The sequence below is a fragment of the Taurulus bubalis genome (assembly GCF_910589615.1).
Source record: "Taurulus bubalis genome assembly, chromosome: 15".
In the NCBI taxonomy this organism is placed as follows: Eukaryota; Metazoa; Chordata; class Actinopteri; order Perciformes; family Cottidae; genus Taurulus; species Taurulus bubalis.
In genome coordinates this window covers 15,181,251-15,203,972 of record NC_136603.1, presented here as the reverse complement: position 1 = coordinate 15,203,972, position 22,722 = coordinate 15,181,251, and the positions used below count along the sequence as shown (strand labels likewise).

At 41.7% G+C, this 22,722-nt stretch overlaps 1 protein-coding gene across 1 annotated transcript; it reads right to left on the bottom strand.

Annotated features, from left to right (window-relative positions):
* Positions 1-914: 914 nt before the first annotated feature.
* Positions 915-22,465, bottom strand: LOC306748132 (follistatin-related protein 1-like). The gene is made up of 11 exons (XM_079231259.1): positions 22,307-22,465; positions 22,147-22,203; positions 10,584-10,685; positions 10,325-10,454; positions 9,110-9,142; positions 8,767-8,897; positions 8,296-8,414; positions 7,833-7,945; positions 6,887-6,997; positions 6,680-6,774; positions 915-2,354 (listed from the first exon to the last, which is right to left on the bottom strand). Exons 1-11 carry the CDS (start codon positions 22,307-22,309, stop codon positions 2,313-2,315), a joined length of 936 nt encoding a protein of 311 aa, XP_079087385.1. The 5' UTR covers positions 22,310-22,465; the 3' UTR covers positions 915-2,312.
* Positions 22,466-22,722: the final 257 nt, after the last annotated feature.

The window sequence follows — 22,722 nt, the reverse complement described above, 5'->3', positions numbered from 1 at the left end:
CCCACGCAGTCGTTGATTGGTCAGTCTTCCCATCTGTCAGATTGCAAACGCGTTCTTCAAGGGATTTGTAACTGGATTATTGTCGTGTTATGCTTTTATTATATTAGCATATATTACCAGGTTGTTGTGTTTTTTTTTTCAGTCTTGCAACAACGAAAGAATCCGAGTCCGATCATCCATCATGCCAGCTGCCCGGTGCGGTCTCCCATTATGCAACACCCCTCCTACATTATGCAATACCCTGCTGATGTGCATAGAATGATAACAAACCTACAGGACAATGTGGTTCCTCCCACTGCATTCAGATATATCCATATGACTGTTACAGCTCTGTTCTAATCGTGATACTTCATGAGGAGAATTAGTGTGTGGTACGTGAGACTTTCTTAAGGTTTGCTGTGTTTGTAGTTTTGTTCCAACTGCTGTAGTTACTAGTAAGGCTAATGTGGAGACTTAGATTTTACATTCAAAACATAAAACATACTTGTATTATGCAGTGTGACTGTTAAAATGACTACACAGTGTGTGGTAAAATGTGATCTGCCACCTGGACCAGCTTAAACACTGCAGCATTGTTTCCATGTATAAAGAGCTGCATTATTCCAATGAACTTTGCATTATACTCTTACAATGTAAAGCCCAATATGTTAAGTATGTATAGCTATATCTGTTTAGCACTTTTTCTAAACAAAATGTCAAAGTGATTGACTATGCAAAGAATTTAGCACATTCAAATTAAGAAATATCAGAAATAACTGAGCAAAAGAGCCAAAGCATCAGTTGAAAAAAGAACATTAACTTGAATGATGTATTAGTGAGAGAAACTAATTTTAAGATCAGAGGCAAATACAGACAATATTTTTTTGCAGATAACACACACACACAGACACACAAGGTGACAAAGCCGCGTTGTGGTGTATGGGCTTTATTGGCGTACATACATATTCCTTACAGTCACTGCACTTTAAGTGGAATATAAAGATTTAGCTTGAACCTAGTAATGCAACTTTCACACAGACAAACATCAGAGAAACAGTCACAAAGCACTAATTTACTGCTAAACTTCAGCAAAGCACACTCACTCTTTCAATGCAACGTGGCATTAAAGCCTACGTCTAGGCAAAGGTACTTTTTGCAGGTCTAAGGCACTGATTTTTATTGTCAATCCTCCTCAATAAGAAATAGGATTTTAACAAATTAACACATTCAACAAACCAACTCTCAGCATAACACTTTAACACCATGCACACACAATCACGCACAAGCACACATAACTTATATGCACCCAGTTATTGATGCGTCTACACTACTTCAGCTGACAGTGAGGCTAGTCCTTCTGTTATTAAGAGTGATTTTGAAAGCACAGGTATCGTGTTGTTGCTGGGTCCAGAGTAATGTTTTACCTGGAAAATTTAGTTCATTATTCAAAAACTTCATCAAGACTTTGGTTTCAGTTTTCATCATGCTATATTCAAATATCAGGTCTCTCCTGGATGCAGTCGTGCTGCTCCACACGGAAAGCTGGACCACTATGTGGTATATATGTCTGAGAAATGTAAGACACATGTTTCACCGAAAAGCACCAGAGAGACTTGCCTGAGCATAACATGGGAACGAGATGAGTTCCAGCTCAAGCCGATAACATACTTTACATAGAAGCAAACTATTTTTGGAGCAAAATTATTACTAAGAAAAACAAAAAGTAGGCTTGTGCTAAACTAAAGCATAATAAACTATATAGAGAAAAAAAGAGAAGTGCATTGGTCAAGTAGTGGCCTACTGTGGCAGTTCTAAATGGCATCAAAATCAAAATCACTGGTAGCTTCACCCTCTTGTCCCAGCTTCTTTAACCAAGCTACTGCGCCTATAAGGCACACATGAGGGTCAGCCATCTGTCCTCAGACAGCTCCCTCATTTCAACAGGTGGATTCTCCTAGCTCTTTACTTCACTACCTTTTCAAACAACGACTTCCATATTCCAACACAGTGACAACTTGACAGGTTTTGTTTCATAATAACTGTAAAAAATATAAAGATTGTAGTAAAAATAGCCCAAGGGCTAGTGTAGAGGCGCAGTAATACAATGACATATGACAGTACTGAACACAAGGGAATCCTATGATACTCTTTGACAGCCCCCTGAATCTAACAAACATCAACACAAACACTGAAACATTATAGAAAATGTATAATAATTAACATAGCAGAGTAACGTAAAAAAAAGACAGTTGAATAACCACACATGGCCGCAAGGTAAATCAAGTATGGAGGAAGGGTGATGACGTGCGTCCTCTCGTTTATTGCGTCCTTATTTAGGCCTCCTTTGTGCTGCTCTTCATCTTCTCAACTGTTTCCTGTATTCCAAACAATTAAAAAAGTTGACAGACAGGTGAGAGTGTATAATTTACTGCTGAATATATATAATGATGTGAGTACATATATCTAGGCAAGGCAAGTTTATTTGTATAGCACATTTCAACAACAAGGCGATTCAAAGTGCTTCACATAAAACCATTAAAAGCATCAAAACATAATGCAGATTTAAAAACAGTCAAAAAGCAAAATAAAAGTAGAAAAAGCAACATAAAAAATAAAAGTTGAATAAAAGTTGCAGTGCAGTTTAAGAAATAAAATGCAGTAGTGAGATGCAGTAATTGAATCTGGTTCAATTAAAGGCAGCAGCAAACAGAAAAGTCTTCAATGTGGACTTAAAGGAGCTGAGGGTCTCAGCAGACCTGCAGCTTTCAGGGACCTTGTTCCAGATATATAGAGCAGAAAAGCTGAACGCTGCTTCTCCATGTTTAGTTCTGACTCTTGGAACAGAAAGTAGACTTGTCCCAGACGACCTGAGGGGCCGGGATGGTTCATAAGGTAGCAGCAGATCACAAACATACTTAGGCCCTAAACCATTCAGTGCTTTATAAACCAGCAGCAGGATTTTAAAGTCAATTCTTTGTTTGACAGGGAGCCAGTGCAAAGACCTCAGAACTGGAGTGATCCACTTTCCTGGTCATAGTGAGGACTCGAGCTGCAGCTTTCTGATTGACTTTTTACAGAGGCCTGTGAACACACTGTTACAGTAGTCAAGTCTACTGAAGATAAATGCATGGACAAGTTTCTCCAAATCCTGTTGAGACATAAGTCCTCTAACCCTTGATATATTCTTCAGGTGGTAGTAGGCTGATTTTGTAATTGTCTTGATATGGTTGTTCAGGTTGAGGTCTGAATCCATAACTACACCTAGATTTCTGGCTTGTTTTGAGGTTTTTAACAATAGTGACTGAAGCTGAGCGCTGACTTTCAATCGTTCGTCCTTGGGACCAAAAACAATTACTTCTGTTTTATCTTGATTTAATTGAAAAAAATTCTGGCACATCCAGTTATTGATTTCTTCAATGCATTTAGCCAGTCCTTGTATGGGACTATAGTCCCCTGGTGATATAGTTATGTAGAGTTGTGTGTCATCTGCATAATTATGATAACACACTTTGTTGTTTTTCATAATCTGAGCCAGTGGAAGCATGTAGATGTTGAACAGAAGAGGCCCCAGTATTGAACCTTGGGGAACACCACATGTCATCGTAGTCAGCTCTGATGTGTAATTAGCTACCGACACAAAGTATTGTCGCTCCTTCAAGTAGGATTCAAACCAGTTAAGTGCTGCGCCAGAGAGTCCTACCCAGACTTTCAGTCTGTCTAGTAGTATGTCATGATCAACCGTGTCGAATGCAGCACTGAGATCCAATAATACTAAGACTGAGATTCTGCCACTGTCTGTGTTTAAGTGGGTGTCGTTGAAAACCTTAACAAGAGCAGTTTCAGTACTGTGGTGCTGACGAAAGCCGGACTGGAAGACATCGAAACAGTTATTTTCGGCCAAGAAGTTGTTCAGCTGTTGAAAAACCGCTTTTTCCATTATTTTACTTAAGAATGGGAGGTTTGATATTGGTCTATAGTTTTTCATTATTTCGGGGTCTAAACTAGCCTTCTTTAGAAGTGGTTTAATAACTGCAGTTTTTAGGGCTTGTGGGAAGACACCTGAGAGAAGGGATGTGTTTACAATTTGTAAAAGATCAGCGGTCATGCAGTGTGAAATATTTTTGAAAAAGTGTGTTGGTAGAATATCCAAGCAGCAGGAGGATGTGTTCAGATGTTGTATAATGTCTTCTAGGCTTCTTTGGTTAATTGAGTGAAATTGTGTCATGATATTTGAATGGATGTTATTTAAAGATGGGGACAACACATATCCTGTGGTTGGTGTGGAGCCACTGACTGCTTGTCTAATTCTCTGAATTTTATCAGCAAAATAGGAGGCAAATTGATTGCATGCTCAGGTGGATTGGAGCGTAGCCGTTACCGACACCAGAGGGTTTGGTAGCCTGTCCACGGTAGCAAATAAGGCGCGTGTATTGTTTTTGTTTTTGGTTATGATGTCAAAGAAGAAGGCCTGTCTTGCATTTCTAAGTTCCAAATTATAATTGTGAAGTCTCTCTTTATAGATACCACAGTGAACCTGGAGATTAGTTTTTCGCCACCTGCGTTCAGCTTTCCGACACTCTCTTTTCTCTATTCTGACCAGTGTGGCATTTCTCCAAGGGGATCTTTTCTTACCCGAGACAACCTTCACCTTAGTGGGTGCAATGGCATTAATAACATTTTTAACTTTAGAATTGAAGCCATCCACAAGCTCATTAACTGAGATGCAAGAGAGGCCTGGTGTGGAGCAGAACTTCTGAATAAATAGTTCACTGGTGTTTTCAGTGATGTAACGCTTTGTCACAACCTTGGTTTGGACATTTGTGTGCAGGGAGATTGCACTCTCAAAGAAAACACAGGAATGATCAGAGAGTGCAACATCCGTCACAGCAACCTTGGAAATGTCCAGACCTTTGGTGATGATTAGGTCTAGAGTGTGCCCCTTATTGTGGGTGGGACCTGTTACATGCTGAGTCAGATCATAGTTATCAAGGACACCACATAGCTCTATAGACCCTCTGTCCTGGGGATTATCAACATGGATATTAAAATCACCAACAATGACAACACAATCAAAATCAATACAGATTATAGACAGCAGTTCAGTAAACTCATCAAAGAAGGTTGCACAGTATTTAGGTGGTCTGTAAATGTTGAGGAATAAAACTTGCGTGGAATTGAGAGCCACATATTCAAAGGAAGTAAAATGACCAAAAGACATCTGCTTGCATCTAGAATATTTTTGTTTGTTTTGGAAGATTGCATAACCCTTGAATACTTCATAGACTAGAAGAAGCAAGGTCCCTATGACTGATTTTAGCGTACACCTGGTCGCACCAAACTTGTACCCACAGAGCCACATTTTGTTTACAATGGCATTATAAGCTGCCCTTCTGGAGTACAGAGTACATGACCTTGCTGACTCAGCCATGGCCTCAAGCCAGAGCCCTAGTCATACCTTGTGAACCTCATGCTCTCTTTCACACATGCAAGCAAGCACATACACACAAGAGTAGACATGCCACACAAATATTGCGAATGTAGAGGTTCCAGAAAGGTGTAGCTTATCACGACAGGTTTTAGAACTCGGTTCTAGAGCTTCACTCTTGGAGTGGAGAGGTTCTAGATTATTGTTCTTTGTCCATAGAGGGACTAGAATGGCCAGCATCTTTATTTGTTGTCTGGGGGGGTTCCAGAACTTCATTTTTGTTGTTTCTTTAACACTGACAGCATTATTACATTGTGTTCTAATACCAAGTTATTTTTTTAGGCATTTCTGGAGCCAAGGGTTTCTATCATTGTTCTTTCTCAGAATAAGCTATGCAATTAATTATTTTGTACATCACACATTTAGCATTACACTCAAATAAAATGAGGACACACAATGGACAGTTCAACAGTCTGAGAGTCAGGTGTGATAAGCTAGTTGTGGCTAACCTAGCCTCGGGTTGCTGGCCATAAGCAGAAATTAGGAGCGGGCCAGAGAGGACGTCTTTTCACATAATCAGTGGTAGGTTACTCTCCAAGACCTGTAAAGAGACTTTATTGTGTGAAGTTCCCCTTTACGACTGCGAAAAAAGGAATACTTGACTATATAACTTGACGATTCTGAATCATCTACACAAACCCTTCTCCAATCTATAATCAAAAGGAAAATGTTGGTGATAATTGTTTCCTGCAATCTGCCTTCTATTTCATATTCAAAGCCATTCCCTAGTTTTATTGACCTAATTTAGAAAACGTGTATTTAGTTCCCAGCTTTTGATTTACTGTTTCCCTTTTCAAGCCAGGAGTCATAAGGCTGTTCATAGCTCACTGAGATATGTTCGGTTGGTACACATAAAAATGTACACCCCCTCAATTCCTCTGTGCATTGTTTTGTGCTGGTTGAGCAGTTTGACTCAAATGCTCTTTGTCCAGAAATACATTGCAAGTAATGACGGTTATATCCCGAAGGAATCTAAAAGCCGACAGTTGGCTCATGTCAATGTTATTTCAGGGACTTTATAACCAGATGGAACGTTATGAGCAGAGGGCAGTGAGCAGGAGCTTTGAGATACATTTTGAAAGTTGTCCAGGTGATTTGTCCTGTTCTGTAGTGCATTTCTGGGATGTATTTCTGATAATGATTTATGTTGATGTTAATATAAGTGCATTACATGTGTTGCTTGTTCACAGGTGTTTTCAGATTGCAAAGACAGACCTGGTGCTTGTTGAGCTCAGCCACACGGAGGTTCCACTCCTCCTCAGTCATCTCAGCCCCAGCATCTGCTGTCTCATCCACAGCTGCCGTTTTGTCTGGACAGATAACAAAATAGTCAAAAATGGCCATGGGGCCTTTGTCTTAATGTCTAGAGACTAGAAAAAAGAACAAATTGCATTAAAGATAATGTCTAGTATTTCAACTCACCGGTGCAGGTCATGGCAGTGCAGACCCAGTTGCCGCATGCACAAACACAGCGGTTACACTCTACCTGGGTCTCTGCTCCATCCTCATATGTCTCGTCCTCCAAGGCACATTCTGCAGAAAGACAGAGGGAAAACTATTCAGCCAAAACCACAGATAATAGACTGTAAAAGGAAGATAAGAGAAACAGCATTAAACTGAAATAAATTTCCATGACCAAGGCTTGTCAGCATTTCAAAATGCTTCATTGTACATGCCTTTGGCAAGTTTGAGCTTACTTATCAAAAGTCAGCTAATCTGCCCGTGTCAAGCAACTTCAGCAGAGTGTCCATGTTGTGTTTTCTGGCAGAAAAGTGCTGGCAAGTGCTCAGAGGGGTCACTACAAAAAAGCTGTGAACCACATGTGGCCTCATACTCTCTTGCCTTATTGGGAACCACTGGAAAATACGCTGGTTCTAAACTCAGCCAAAAGCATGTGTCAGAGATTTAAATAAATTCAAGACATTTCCAAAACATTTAAGATGTGTATCATTTTCTTTCAGGCTTGAACGTCACAATTTCCATAATCCAAGAACCTTGTGGTGAACCTGGAATTTCTAAATACAAACCCACAAATATGTGTGTCTGTCCTTGAGTCTGGTGAAGCTCCAGGGTTCAGTGCTTCGTTGTAAATGTTTGTTTTTCTTATTTCTGGCACTCTGCTTCCTGTGAACTTTATCCCAGATATATTGGTATCACATGACTGAGCCGACTGCCGTGACTATCTGACTCTCTGACTGTATCGTGAACTATTCTGAAATGCAATCTGAGGCTCATTTCCACAGTGTGCTGGGTGTCTGGACTGCCTGATTGAGTTTATGTCAATGCATCCATACACACACAATATCTGCTGGAGTGTAACTTTATTTTACATTATGTCAAAGTAGACAAACTGTCGCTTTATGCTCACTCTTCTCTGGTGGATTGAAGCCAGGCTTCAGGCAGTTGAGGAACTCATCAAAGCTCAGCTTCCAGTCAGCGTTCTCATCAGAGAGCTCAATGAGGGCATCAACGCACAGGCTCCTGGGAAGCACAGATAAACACTTAATAAACATCATCACCCCAGCGTGGCAACAGAACATTGCAGAGGAAATAAGCAAACAGAAGAAATGATAATTAATAAGTGTTTTATCCCACAGAGCACAGGTGTTGTTGCCAGTCTAGACTCCCACAAGAGGCCTTCAGTAAAGTTTGCACTGGCTAGATACAGTCAACGACTTCTGCTCCGTAGCTTAAAATAGCACAGCAGCACACAGATATCGATCTGTTCGTGTAAGCATTGCCACAGAGGAAAATGCAAAGGGTAGCTATTTTTCCTCCATCCTGTCCTCCGACACATTCATGTAAACATGCAAACTGATAAACACGCTGACCTGAGCAGCTTGTTGCTCTCCTGGTCAGCGTAGGACTGCAACTCCACAACCGAATCATTTTGCTGGATGAATTTGAGCAGCTCTGAGGAGTCCAGCTGAGAATCTCCATTGTCGTATGACTGCAGAATCATAGAGAAATGTTAGAGGTACAATTAACTCTTCTGAACAATAAGACTTCCTGATACAAACTTTATATCTTCAGGGGTCTCTCTTTAATGTGATCAATCTGTGTCATGTGTGAACTGGGAAAAAATCCTCATTTGTGTTTCTGATAGACATGTCAGTCTAGGCTATCAATAAATTGGCCATCACTGCTACAAAATATACCAAGAGCCTACCAGGGTTTTGGAGCATGAAATATGCAATATAGTATGATGATCAGACTAGGGTACTCTGAAAAAAGAATGTCTACCAGCAAGTGCACTAAGTGAAACGAGATCCATTCAGTTCTTTCAGAGAAAAGAAGCCAACCTTAAAGTACTTGAGCAGGATGTCAGAGAAGTTGGATCCCTTAACAAACCAGCCGTCTGGGACAACCTCAGTCTGCAGCCACTGGATCACACGACCCCTCAGCTCATTACGGTCAGCAGCATAGCAAACCACTGCAGTGGTGAAAGCATTTATATAGGTCAACATTCATAAATAATCCAAAGGGTAAAATGATCTTGGAAGCTATATCACAATTGATCCCTGTCCTTTTGGGCATATGTTAGTATTTCTATGTCCTTTACCTCAGACCATAAAAATCATAAAATACAGTCACATACATATATACATATATATATATATATATCAAACACACACAAAAACTCACCTGGGCTGTCAGCTGACTGTTCTGTTTTCTTCTCTAAAGGTTATTAAACAGGAGAGAAAGAATATCACATGTACATTTTATCACAAATAAAAAATCAATTGAACAGCATTAATTTGTTCAGATGATTGGAGATAAACTGCCACTGAGCACTTGGCCAAAGGTCTGCAAAGAGGAGAGTGTGACATAACTTCTTTCCCTTAATATCTGTCCTGCCACAGCGCTGATCAATGTTCAGCTTCGCCTGGACACAGCCCCAGTGCGACATCGCCAAGCGTGAGCAGTGAAAGTTCACTCGAGATAAGATGCTTATATTAGATGCATTAATAGATAAGTCAAGGCAAGGCGTATGTAGTAACATATGGGTGACCTTCCATGGTTGACGATCAACCTGCTCAACTCCCATATCAGTTAGTTTGATTAACTATAAGTCAGCATTATCAGCATATCTGACAGCTGAGCCAAATTCCATCCCATTTAAAGCGCCAAATTACCTACACTAGATTAATTATGTCACCTTTGTTTTTAGTGTCACAGATCCTGGTCTCATATCATCTGACAGAAAAGGTACTTCATTGAGTTCTATGCAGTGCAGTGAACAAAGAGAGCACTGGCATTGCTTGTAGCAGCGGATCATCAGGAGAACAAAATGTTGATCTACTACTCAGCAACTCTCATAAATGCTAACCAATAAAGTGTTGCTGCAGCATCACCAAAAGAGGGTCAGGGAGATTTTTAACCACGACCTCGCCCTGCCAAAGTGTTTCAATGGTAAAAACCATGTTTAAAGTATCTATGTACAATTACAGGAATATGGTTTCCACGAGGGCCCCTTCGCATCTTTTATCCAGAGTTGGCTCCTCCTTTAGAAAAAGCATTCCTGATTATAAGAACACTATATCCCTTGATAAGAACAGTTATTTATTAGTTTTTTATTAGTTCTATTAACTATATCCATGGCATGATTATGGTCTTAACCACACTTGGGGGTGTAATTGTAACTGGAATTGTAAAAGTGACCCTGGGAACAACAGCTGACAATACTACTACAGAGGCTAAGAGAGAGCTTTCAATCTGGTAAGTTGCTACAGTGCTTAAAAAAATAAATTGTAACATCTACAATAGTAGTAATAGTGTAATGCAATGGGGAGCTCCTCAGCAGCTCCAGTGGTGAGACACAGCTTGTGTTATGGTGCCTTGTGCTGCTGCTGCTCGTACCGTGGCAGTGTCCATCGTGGGCCACCTGGATCTTCAAGCCAGTCAGACAAGCATCCCTGTGGAGCTCACAGTGATTCCTGTAAGTCTTAGCATTGCTGCCACACACCGACCTCTTGTGGGGCTTACAGCTCTAGAAAGAGAGGGGCAGAACAATGTATTCTCAATTCAGTGTCTTTATAATGCTCTACATTCACACTCTTTTCTTTTCTCGTATGGAAGTAATGTCCCTTGGTATCTTAGCCACTCGCCCAACACTCACCTCTATACACAGACAGCTGGGCTCCCCTTTCTCTGTAACAGTACACTCTCTGCCGGCCCCACAGAACACGTTGGCACACACTTTGCTTTTGCTCTGCAGCTCCTGAAAGAAAAAAAATCACATTGTTTGCACTTCAGCAATAACATTGATTTCTACAGATTCCCCCCACAGGGAGGCAGTGTTGTCTTATTACTGTGACATACCCATTTCATTTGCAATTGGATTCAAATCCTAAATATTATACTTTCATATTAAACCACGTTTAATCAAAGTTGCTCCTCTGTCACAGATTTTGGGAGACAGTGCAGAATCCCTCCCCTGATGACATCCATAATGAAGTCAAAATGTTAAATAAAAGTTTCCTTTTTTTCTGGTCTTTCCGTCAGCAAAATATAAAAAATAATTACTCTACAAGCTTCAAAGACATTTCGTGGAGAGTTAGCAAAGGACACCTCGTTTGTTGTTGCCATTTATAAGGAACAATTCTCGAATAATTCCTGAATTATGAAATTTAAAAACAATTGTCGAACAAATATCTATCAATGCATATTCTCCCTCAATATATTCCACTGTTTCTTGGACACATTGTTTAATTCCAGACAAATGTAAAACACGCTTGCACACTCTGAGCCATCCTACAAAGTCTGATGGTATTTCCTCGGTGATGCTACCGGAAATTATGACCATGATCAAATGGCCATAATAACTTTGTGGGCATGCTTTTGATTTACTTGAAACACATTTAGTCCTAATATTCCTGAGCAGCATGATTCAGATATCCTGAAAAAATATGGCTGCAATCTCTCAATCGGCAGGATGACCTGTTATTATGTATTTTGATTAGGATCTGGATGAAAATGCAGATTTTAAAATCAAAACATTTCTATTGTTAAATTAACACATTTAGATTGTTATACTTCCTGGTAACTGCCTTATCCCTGTTCATGTTTTAGTGTCTCTTTTGGTCCCTTTTGGTTCATTTTGGTCTCTCAAGACCCAGTTATGTTTGCCAGTGGTTGCCATGCCAACGATGGCCAGACGGTGACCGCACTGAGAAAAGCTGATGTCTTTAGCGTAGATCACACCAGGCAATGCTGCTAATTAAAACAGCTAGGCTGTTGACAACAGTCTTCTGTGTGAGTGGTAGGGAAACAAAGACCGAAGACAGAATGTGAAGCATACAGGCCAACAGAACTACAACCTGTTGGCTCAAAACAAACACAAAAATTGAATGTTTCAATTGTTTCAGTGCCAGTTGAACATATTTTCCATAGCATTTAGTCAGTCTCCTTTTCTCTTGTTGACATTTGCCTTTGTTTCATTGTCTTTGTTTCTTTGTTTGTTGAAGAATATCGCCTGAGGACTTGAGTTCACTGGTGCTACGAATCAACCAATTACAACACGCCAAGCGAAGCTCCGAGAGCTGCTTTATGACTCTCCTTACGTCCTCCTTTCCCTAGTTGTGTGTCTTTGTACAAGTGTGTGTGTGTTTGCGTGTGTACATGGCGTTTCCACATCTGGAGTTTGAGCTGCGTTTCCCTCTGGGCCCCTTCCCGTGCTTTTTAGAATCTCCTCTCCTCCCTGTTTCTCTAGACTCCCCTCCTCCTCCTTAAGCTGCTGTTTCCTGTAAGAGCGAGACAGAAAGTTGGCCCTCTGTGTGTGAGTGCACGTGAGCTGGCTTCCAAGTCGCTGCACAAAAGTGTGTTTGTGAGTCCAAAGTCTGGTATGTAGGTTAAACTGAGACCGGATTCTTGAGACCGAACTCTCATAATCTCACTAATGATAGAATATAACAAGATGGATGCAGTGAGCGGGAGGCGAGTCACATGCAAACATCGCAGTGTAGCAGCTTTAACGGCGAAGTGGTGAGAGGAGAGGGATTGTAGGGTTTTGGTTCATTTCTATGCATCCTTTAAAGACACGCACACACTTGCAGGCCAAGGTTGAGGTCACAGAAAATCTTCAAAGCAATCCCTGTGGCTTTGAGCATGTTGGACAATTCAGTTTGTTAGACACAGATGTGCTCGAAGCCTGTTGAAACCTGCAGAAACCTCAGATGAGAACATGAATAATGGATGGGATGCTGAGATGAAGCTGGTATAAATGTAGAGCTCTGTCAGTCCATCTCTCTCCGAGTAGAAACAGCAGAGGATCCCTGACATTTAGCTGATGAATAGAGGCACAAGGCTCTTTTTTTTCAGCTGATTCAAGTGGATTGTTGCTATGGTGAGAGCATGTACAGGCTCCTGTTGTGGCAAGATCACAGAGGTGTCAATCAAAAGAGGCAAATGAAACCAAGCCTCATAATGAGATCACAGCGGAGCATGTTGTTCAGAATTCATGATTGACACACACTGTACAAAACAGCGGACAAAGTGACGCTAATGCCATTCAACCAACCTTCAACAAACCAGGGAAGGGAGACGGTCATAAATCATGCCTGCATGGGGCTTTCATTGTTGCCATAAACAGGAGTGTGCAGACATGCATCATCATTGAGAACAGTTACATAGACATAGTATCCTGCTTTTGAGACTTAACCTGTTTTTGATCATTATTCGTGTTATGCCGTTTACATGGACCCATAAAGAAAATGTATCTACCTGAACACATGATAGTCAGATTCTTGACACTCATTCTTCGAGCTAGTGTAAGAAATTGGCCAAGCTGATACATAAGCGTTTATTATGTAGCTATATAATGGACTATGTAGTGAGGGATTTCAGATACAGCCAGTGATTTAAGTTTAGTTGTTAGTCTTTATGCTAAGCTAAACTAAGCTAACCGGCTGCTGGTGTGCTTCATATTTAGTATGAGTGGTATCAATCTTCTTATCTAACTCTGGCAAGAAAGCGCATCACTGCATTTATGAAACATGTCAATGTCTTACTTTAAGATTACTAGTTTAAGAATTGAGAGTTTGGATTTTGAGAGCAGTCCTAACTGGATCAGGTGGCAAACACTACAGTACCCCATTTCTATCACAGTAACACCGAGCATATCCAGGTGTCTCAAAACCAAGATATGGGTTTATTTAGGTTTCAGAATGCAGAATGCAATACATGCAAAAACATAACCAGTATTCGACACAAACCCCACAGTGACTCGGATGCGGGAGCGCATGTAGACACACTCATTAACCCAATCACCATCAGAGCAGATATTATAAAAAATGTACAAACTCAGCACAAATAAAACAAACAAACCCGCTGTGGGTGTCCTACTTAAATGACATACATTTTTCATGACAACCAACAAATGACGGCACATTTTCTTTCCCAACCATTTAAAAACGATCACAGGAGCCGGAGCTCTGATAAGTGGCTGGTGAATCATAACAGATTAAGCAGAGGCGTTCATACAGAAAGCTGCCTCAAGCATTGCAAACACATTTTCACAGCTCATTTTCCTCGACTCCTGCCTCTTTTCTTCCATTTAATTTTCTTCAGTTTTTGTCTTTTCGTCAGGGGGCTAAAATAATTTAGAGGTTTTAAGAAGATTAAAATATGGAAGTATATTTCTATAACACTAAATGCATAATTATATCATCTTATCTCTGCATGGTGCCTTTCAATTCAAGTCGAGTGTACTTTTATTTCTCCTCTGCTGTAATTCTCTCTGTCCTGTCATCTTATTCTCAGTGCCATGCCCTTCTACGGCTGCAAGAGATATGTCAGTGATCCGAGACTGGCTTTGCAGAGCGAGATGGAAGTCAGAGGAGGACAATAGGTGAGCAGAGTAAGAGGAAGATGAGGAAGATGTGCACAATGTCTGACTATTAAGAAGGCGGTAGATGGGGAAGAGACAAGAAATGAGACGGCAGTAAATCTCTCCCCTGCAACATGTTGAGTGGCTCCATGCTGAGACAGAATGGAGTTAAAGGGCAATGTATTCTTGCTTCAGTTAAAAAATTAAAAAGCCTTTTCCTTTTCCTCTTCTGACAAGGGCTAAGGCAGTACAACAGCAGCAAGACTATATCGCCACCCACTGACACATGATAAATACATTAGAACATCTATCTGTATGTCTTTCTGCATCTTCCCATATACACAAATGCATGAGTAATGGAGCCCATCCGCCCATAACGGTGTGTTTTTGTGCATGTGTCTGTATATGTGTGTGTATGCGTGCGTATCTTGGTGATGCTCCACAGATTAATCAATGCCTCTCTCCTGTGGGTGTCACTTAGAGCCACTGTGAATCCATTCTCACTATGCACCCTGCCCCTGATTAACATAGAAAACATTGACATACGGATTGTAAACACCCCGTCATTAATATGCCTACAGTGACAAAGAGCATAATGGAAATTACTTTAAAAATGAAATGCATTGAATACTGGATTTAACCTTTCTGTTGGTGAATTATACAATAATATGACTTTCTACAGCGATCAAGATCAGTTTAATCCGCTAGATCGGTGTATTGGGCCCACAGAGCTTCATTTAATGCAATCCAATACAACGGGCCCAGCAATAAATCCTGTTCATATTGAGCTCTTCTCAAGTCCGTGTGAGAGAGATGTTGATTCAGTGCTATGCTCACGGTGGAGGTTGAACTTTTTGGTGCCGTTGAATTGTACCGCATAACCAAAAGGTGAAGGGTGGTTCAGCTTGAGCTTGATCAGCCTCTGTATGACAGAATTTAAACAGTTACAGAATATATTAAGTTTCATAAAAGATGTATCTGTAAGCTTGAACCTCAGTGTAAAAGAGACAAACATTTGGCAAAACATGTATTTCCCTTCAGGTCTGGTGAGTGTTATATGAATAAAACAGTATGCTATTTGACAACTTTAAATATTTAAATACAATCGTCCCAGAAGGGGGCAAGAATATGGATGAGAGATCCGGTTTCCATTCATTCTTGTCACTAACCCTAAAAAAAGGCTCTCAGTTTTTATTCTCAGACCTGATTTTCCTTCCGATTTTTAACTGTCCGGAAAATCTGGATAAACAATAACAATTTACATTTTACTACTGGGTAAAATAAAATGCTGCCAGACTAATAAAAAAAGTTTAACAATTAAAATGTATAAGATGCTACTTACCCCCCCAAACTCATAGTTATTTATCAAAGAAATGCTATTTTAAAACTCATCAGAAAGTGAAAACAATGACGCTGACATGAGCAGATGAGGGAGTCAATTCAAGGAAAGCATTAAAGCTTCCAACTGTGTGCTGAAGGCATCAATCTGTCTCATTTAGATATTGTTTTAGCATTTATATTCAGCAAAACGTATCACTTATAACACTTTACGTTTTTATGTTCATGTGAAAGCAGGAAAGGAATAGTTTGTTAGGTGGCAATTATTCACTCCCTTGTCTGGAGCAAAGATAAGATATACATATATATATATATATATATATATATATATATATATATATATATATATATACAGTATAGAAATATTGTTGGTTTCTTTCCTACAATGATTCCATTCTCTGCATCGTGTACTTCATTATCGCAGCAGGAAGTCTCGGACTGACAGATGGACGGACAAATGCCCGCACAGCAAGGCGACTTCTCCATAACAGCCTTACAATGCAACCTCCTGCTTACAGGCACGTGTTTTGATTACAAGGAGGTGAAATAACAGAGGTGGAAAAACGAAGCTGAAGGACCCAGATGAGAGACATAATCAGGAGTTAGGGGGTGCACATTCCTGGGCTTTGTTTGGCCTCAGCCGGGGTCCGACATAGTTCGTCTTGAGCCAAAATCTCCTCCGTATCTAGGTCAGAGAGGTGCCCCTGCTCGCCCCCCTCTCCAGCATGTCCCTGCTCTCCTCCTGTGTTGTCTCTCCAACCCGAGACTGTCCAACCCTCGTCAGCTCCATGAGATGTGGGCTCATGCCAAGAGCGATGAGAGGACAGGGAGGGCTCAAGCCGAGCAGCTCGTCTCCGTCTGCACATGAACGCCTCTCTCTAACTTCCCTTTCCCTCCAACACAGGCCTTGCAAGAAGAGAAGTGGAGCACAAAAAAGAATGGAGACCACTCTTACTCTTACACTGTATGCTGGCTATGAAACTGTTTGAGTGTATACAAGCATGTGGCTAAATCCATTGCACAGGGGAGAAACACAACAGACTGCCATCGGCTCTGCTTTTGAATCGTTACAGAAAGTTATAGCATTCGCCCTCAATAATTAAAGTGCCTCCATTCTCAAATCTCTAACATTTCTTGCTTTTGAAACTATTCAACACATCTTTGCACATGCATATCAAATCAGGTTCAGTCTCATTTCTTCTCTGCTTGACAGTCTCTTGAGATCAGGAATACAAAAACACTCATTCAACCTACATCTACATGGTTCCTTTGAGCTGAAATGCATGCTTAGTATTTCATGGATTTATACATCAATGAGCTGTAGGAACTGGCGGTGTCCTTGGGAAAGACTAATTTGAGTGTCTAATAAAGATATTAGCTCTTTGTATGAGCTCGACGGGTGGTCTCAAACACATTTAGTGAGGCCAGGTCTGCAGATTAAACCTGCAGCAACAAAGGGGCATCTGGTAACAACCAGTTTACACTGATTGGCCTGTTAGTCTTCGCCCTGTTTCTTATTCAGCGTGAAAGGAATGCACCAACGGACAGGATGATGTCACCCCAGTCTGCAGTCTCTTATTTTACACCCAGAGGCCCCGATGTTCAAGAGCTGAAATGTACAGCTACACCCTGAAAGAATTGACAAGTAGAAACTTAAGGAACAAAGACACATGGAAAGAGGCGGAAAGAAAGGAGAGAGACAGAAAACACAGAAAATGTGAAAGAAAGAGAGACTCTAAATAAAGGCAGGAAATAAGTCATGTTCTGGGCATCTGCTAACAGTTAAAACGTCAGTGGAGAACATAAAATGCTACAAAGACAGCTCCACCCCCAGCCTCCCCTCCCCTTAGTACCCTGTTGTCACACTGCTGGGACAGAAATGTTCCTTTTTTCCACTACCTGACCCGAGTAGAACTATCACACCTTTATCCATTAAAACGTCAACCCTTCTCTCATATCACCTCTTTCTGCCTTAAGCACCAGTTGTGTTTGTTTGTCAGTTCTCTTCCGTGTTTCTCTTATTCTTGGTACATTCCTAATTTTCCCCAAATCCTTTTGCTCTCTTTTTCTCTCCATCCACTTTGTCACCTTCCCCTCCCCTCCCTCCCACCCCGGCTATGTTCTGGCCATTTTTCCACTGCCAGGAAAGGAGCGAGGAAGGGAAGGAGACAGGGAGGGTCCATGCTAGGCTTAGGCCAAGGGAATGAGTAAATTCCCTGCCCTCTTTGAGGCCAGTATTGGGGCTAACGGATGGAAAATGTTTGGAGAAGGAAAAGGCCAATTTACACACTGCAGGATGTAAGTCAGTGTGCATGGCCATTTAAAATCGGTTCTGAGATCTAAACCTTAAATGGGGGGGGCGATACATCGATGCAAATTAATCTGGAACACAGAACCGGTCTCATAAACTCCAACTATTCATATCAAATTTGTAGCCATAGTTCGTATAAAACATGGTGCCTGGTTCAACTTTGACAAATACAGCTCAATTAGAGCTAAAACAATTAGTAAGGTAATCACTTAGGTGATGGACAGAAAATGAATTGGCTTTCAAGGTTTTTCAAGCAAAAATGCTCAAGATTTCCTGCTTCCAGCTTTTTAAGAAATGCCGTTTGTTGCTTTTCTTCGTCATCCATAAAAGTTAACTGAATACATTTAAGTTTTGGGCTGAAGATGGAAAATAATGGGCTTTTTTTTGTTTGTAAAAAAAGACGATTTAGTATTGAGATTTTTACTTCAGTTAAGGTACTTCTTCCACCGCTTTCAAACAGGACATTGAAAGGCAGCAAAAACGCACAATGTGAAGGTTAACAAGGCATCGATTATCAAAACAGACTCATTCGACTAATTAATGTTAATTAATGTTTCAGCTCTGATACTGATACTGATATCCTCAACTATTAAAATTGCATAGTATATCAGATGTAGTTGTTTTGTTGTTTGTTGTAAATGCCTGTTCTGTAGCCAACATTGATGGTTGGGTAATGCAACACACAACTGGTGAGCAATCTCACATTTTCCTTGCATGGCTGCTCTGTTCCAGCACACATGTCAGATCTCAACGCATTCCAAGAACATTTCATTTGTTATATAAACAACTTCAAACCACAGTTACAACTGTGTAAATGAGCCACTTTTAAGCTGTAGCTGTTGTCAAAGCTTTCTGGTTGATGGTAGAAAAATTGAGCCGTGACATTTGGAAAGAACAATGCCAGCCAGTTAATCACTTATCCCGCGGTGACCCCGTTTTCACAAAGCAAAATGCCTTTCAGATGCAGGGCCTGAGCTCAAGGTGCATTCTCTACACAGGCTGCTGGATACAGAACCATCTCTGGTGAAAGCAAATGTGTACTATGAGGTTTTGTATCCTATTAGTAAGATGTTTAGGCAATTTTTAACTGAAGTAATACGATGTGTCGAGTATTTAACACGTCACACTAATGTTATTTTATTGTGTTTTGAGCAACAGAGAGGAAAAAACCCTGCATTCAGGAGTCCTCTTTCCACCTGAGTGACATAATGATTTAAGCTTTGCCACCTATATGTACTTCAACTTTAAGTATGTATACAGATAGTATGTTACATATTCATTGCGTCTCACTCACAAACCCCTTGAGTAGACTTTCATTCTGCTCTTTGTCATTTGAGTGTGTGTTAATTTATGTGTGTAGTGCCTCTGAGTGCAGAGTGCCGGTAATGATAAGACACCAGTACAGCTGGTAAGCTAAATGAGGACTCCTTTTAAGCCAAGCCAAGAGTGAAGAAAACACTGCAGGGACATGAAACACAGTACACCCCCCTCTTTTTGTCTCACTGCACAAGTCTTTCCTCACCCCCAATCTCCCCTGCTATAATTGCATGACTGTGGCTCCATCTCCTTTCTGCTTTACATCACTCTACCTCACCGCCCCCAACAATCCCTGCGCAGGATCCATGACTGGATGTTGGGCTACAGTAATTAGAGCAGGCTGATACAGACAGAGGACACAGCGTCCCCTCATGCTCATGTTCCCTCCACCTGGGCAGATATTTATAGCCCACCTTGAGTGAGGGAGAACAGGCATCAACATGGCAACATGGCGAGGTGCAAGTGAGGCTGTGGCTCAATCAGCTACAGATCCAGGGCCTCAACAACTTTTCTTCAACTTGTCATCGTAATCCTCTCAACTCTTGTACCGTCTAAGAGAGAAGACCGTGTCCGGCTGCCTTGTTGGGCTGCCTTCCTCTTGACGTGTATGTTTTTCAGCATCTAGTGCCGCTGCAGATAACTAAATTAACCACTGTGTCATTGCACCCTGCCACAGCGGATAATGGAGGATAAAACAATAACACTGCATGCCATAAACGCAGGAATATAAACAATCCCCTCGGTTTTTATGCTTGTGTGTGCTCACTTGTCCCCTAAGGCTGCAAACTCTTAAGACTTTCCCTGCGCCTGCATCTCGACCTCCTTTGCATATCAGCCTCCCAGTTGTGTGTGAGTAAAACATCAACATTTTATTCACAAGATGCATATCTCGATTCCTGCCTGCCCGCAAACAAATGCACACGCACACACACACACACACACACACACACACACACACACACACACACACAGTCCCAACCCCAACTCCGACCGCACTGCATCTCTAAGCTGCTTGTCATCAAACGCTGCAATTTCTCACCTCAGGAGACACACGGACATTCTCCTTCGTAATGAATCAAGAGTTAGTGTCCGGGTTTAATACCTTGTAATACCTTGTAATACAATAGACACATCAGTTCACACACAAGGAATCCTGTTTTCATCAGTCTTACCTGCTCTTTAATGCAGTGAATCGAACATGCATCCCCTCATCTGTACATAACCTTAATACACACCCTGCAGGCTCATCAGATACAGCTTTGCTCCGACTTTTTGACCTCCTTTAGACGACACACTGGAATGCCGGTCCAGGCCCTTCCCACGGATAGTCAACAGGCCATATATTATCAGGGTAATTACCTTTGGAGAATAGATGCCTTTCTAATGCCTCCCCCATTAACTTGCTGGGTATACTCTACAGCGTCCGCTGTGTGCTCCGTCTTCCCCATGACATACCTCACAGATCACGTCTGTGAATCCAATAAAGGCGCACACATTGGCACATTTTCCAGCCGGAGAGTAAAGGTAGGGTAAGCAGTGGAAGGTCAGGGGGAGGGGAGGGGGGCAGGGCCCGCATGTCAGGCTATGAGTGATGTCTTGGCTGTTGTGACACTAATGCCCATCTGCGTGGCGCTATAAAGACAGACTAGGCAGCGGACAATTGGTTTATCTTGCGTCTCACATTTGGCAAAGCGGCTTGAGAAAGCTATCCTCTTAGGCTGCAGCTTCCCCCCCCTGTTTGTTTCCTCAGCATGCAACGGTTGTGCAGGTCAACAAAGGAGTCAACACAAAGCCAGGTGTTCAACAGCTGTGTCCGGTGAGGTTATTAACCACCACCTGGTGTGTGTCTATGTGCGTGTGTGTTTCTATTTCTTCACATAATAGTTTGATATTTTGAGGGAAGCGCTCATCAAATCTCTCACCGAGAGTTAAAGATCGAGGTGTACATGTACATCCCTCTGCGCAATCAGGCCAGCTAATCTCACAGCACATTATATCTGTTTTTACTCAGAGGTGGGACTCCTTGGCGCTGCAGTGTGAGACCCATAAGGTGAGTATTCTCACAACTCTTGAGCACACTCACAAGCCCAGAGTGTACACAGACAAACACACATGCCCCCCTCACTGGCCACCCAAACACGGTGTTTGTGTGCCATTAGAGCAGCTGCCGGCCAGCGAAGCGTTTAGCACCAAAGCATCCTACAATATTGATGATGAGGGCCATCAAACCCCAAGGCGAGCAGGGCTTGTAAGACATACACAGACACTAGCCCTCCCTTCTTTTATTTTCACAGCTGTCTGTCACTCTTCTGCCCTATTAAGGCGGCTTTTGCTGTGTGAACTGACAAACACCACACACACACACAAAAAGAAATGAGACTAGGAGTATTTTTCTGTGTATGGTCCAACAGAATGCAAAATGTGAGCGTTTGTTCAGCCAGAAAATACTCATTTACTTAAACTGCCCTACATGCACAATCATTTTCAGGATTAAGAATGATGTCCCTATTGAAAGAAACTGTCCCATTGGCAATTTAGTTTAACGGTGAGCCTGTTTCTCTCCACAATGTAGCTCATCATTGCGCACGAGTGGCTATAATAACGGCATAATTGGTTATCTGTAATAAGATAAATACTATAACTGCAGATGCCAGGTTTCCACCACAGTGCCGTGTTGTGTCGGATAAGAGAGTGACTCAGACCCTTTTCCAGATGTTTTCTCGCTCGTCTGGCTTTGTGAACAAAGCTGATGAGCTCATGGTACTCCAGAGGGACAGTTTCGTGCGGAAAAGCGTTTAATACAGATGTAAGTCAGCATTTGGTAACCACGTGAACCCTATGAAGAAATGGTCTAAGAGTACAATATAACGCCGTTTGAGCTCAACTTACCTCCGCGTTAGAGGCAGCCAGGGCCAGCAGAAGGAGCACAGCGACACTTCGCAACATCTGGACACGAGAAAAGAAAAAGTAAGACTTTAACATTTCCATCCGTCTCCACACATCGGTAGGACACTTGAGGACAATTCTACTTTTGGATGTAATACGTTACCATTTGTTTTTAAAAGCAGCTCGGCTCGGATATGTGCTGGGAGGAGGAGGAGGAGAGGAACTGGTCTGGATGTTTGTCGGGGCGGAGGCGAGCAGGAGGTCCGTGTGCTTACAAGAAATTTGAGGAGCGCTGAGGAATTCGTGCGAGTCCGTCAGTCTCTCCTCCTCCTCGCTCACAGCCGCGGCCAATGAAAACGTCTGGAGTCTTCCGACGACGTTTATACGAGACCAGAGGAGGGGGAGGGACCGAGGAGAGTGTGTGTGCGTGTGTGTGTGTGTGCGTGTGTGTGTGTGCGTGTGCGTGTGTGTGTGTGTGCGTGTGTGTGTGTGTGTGTGTGTGTGTGTGAGGTCTGCCAAATAAGACTTCATTTTATCTTTTTAAAGTGACGTTTCGATCAGTAATATGTTCCTCAGACC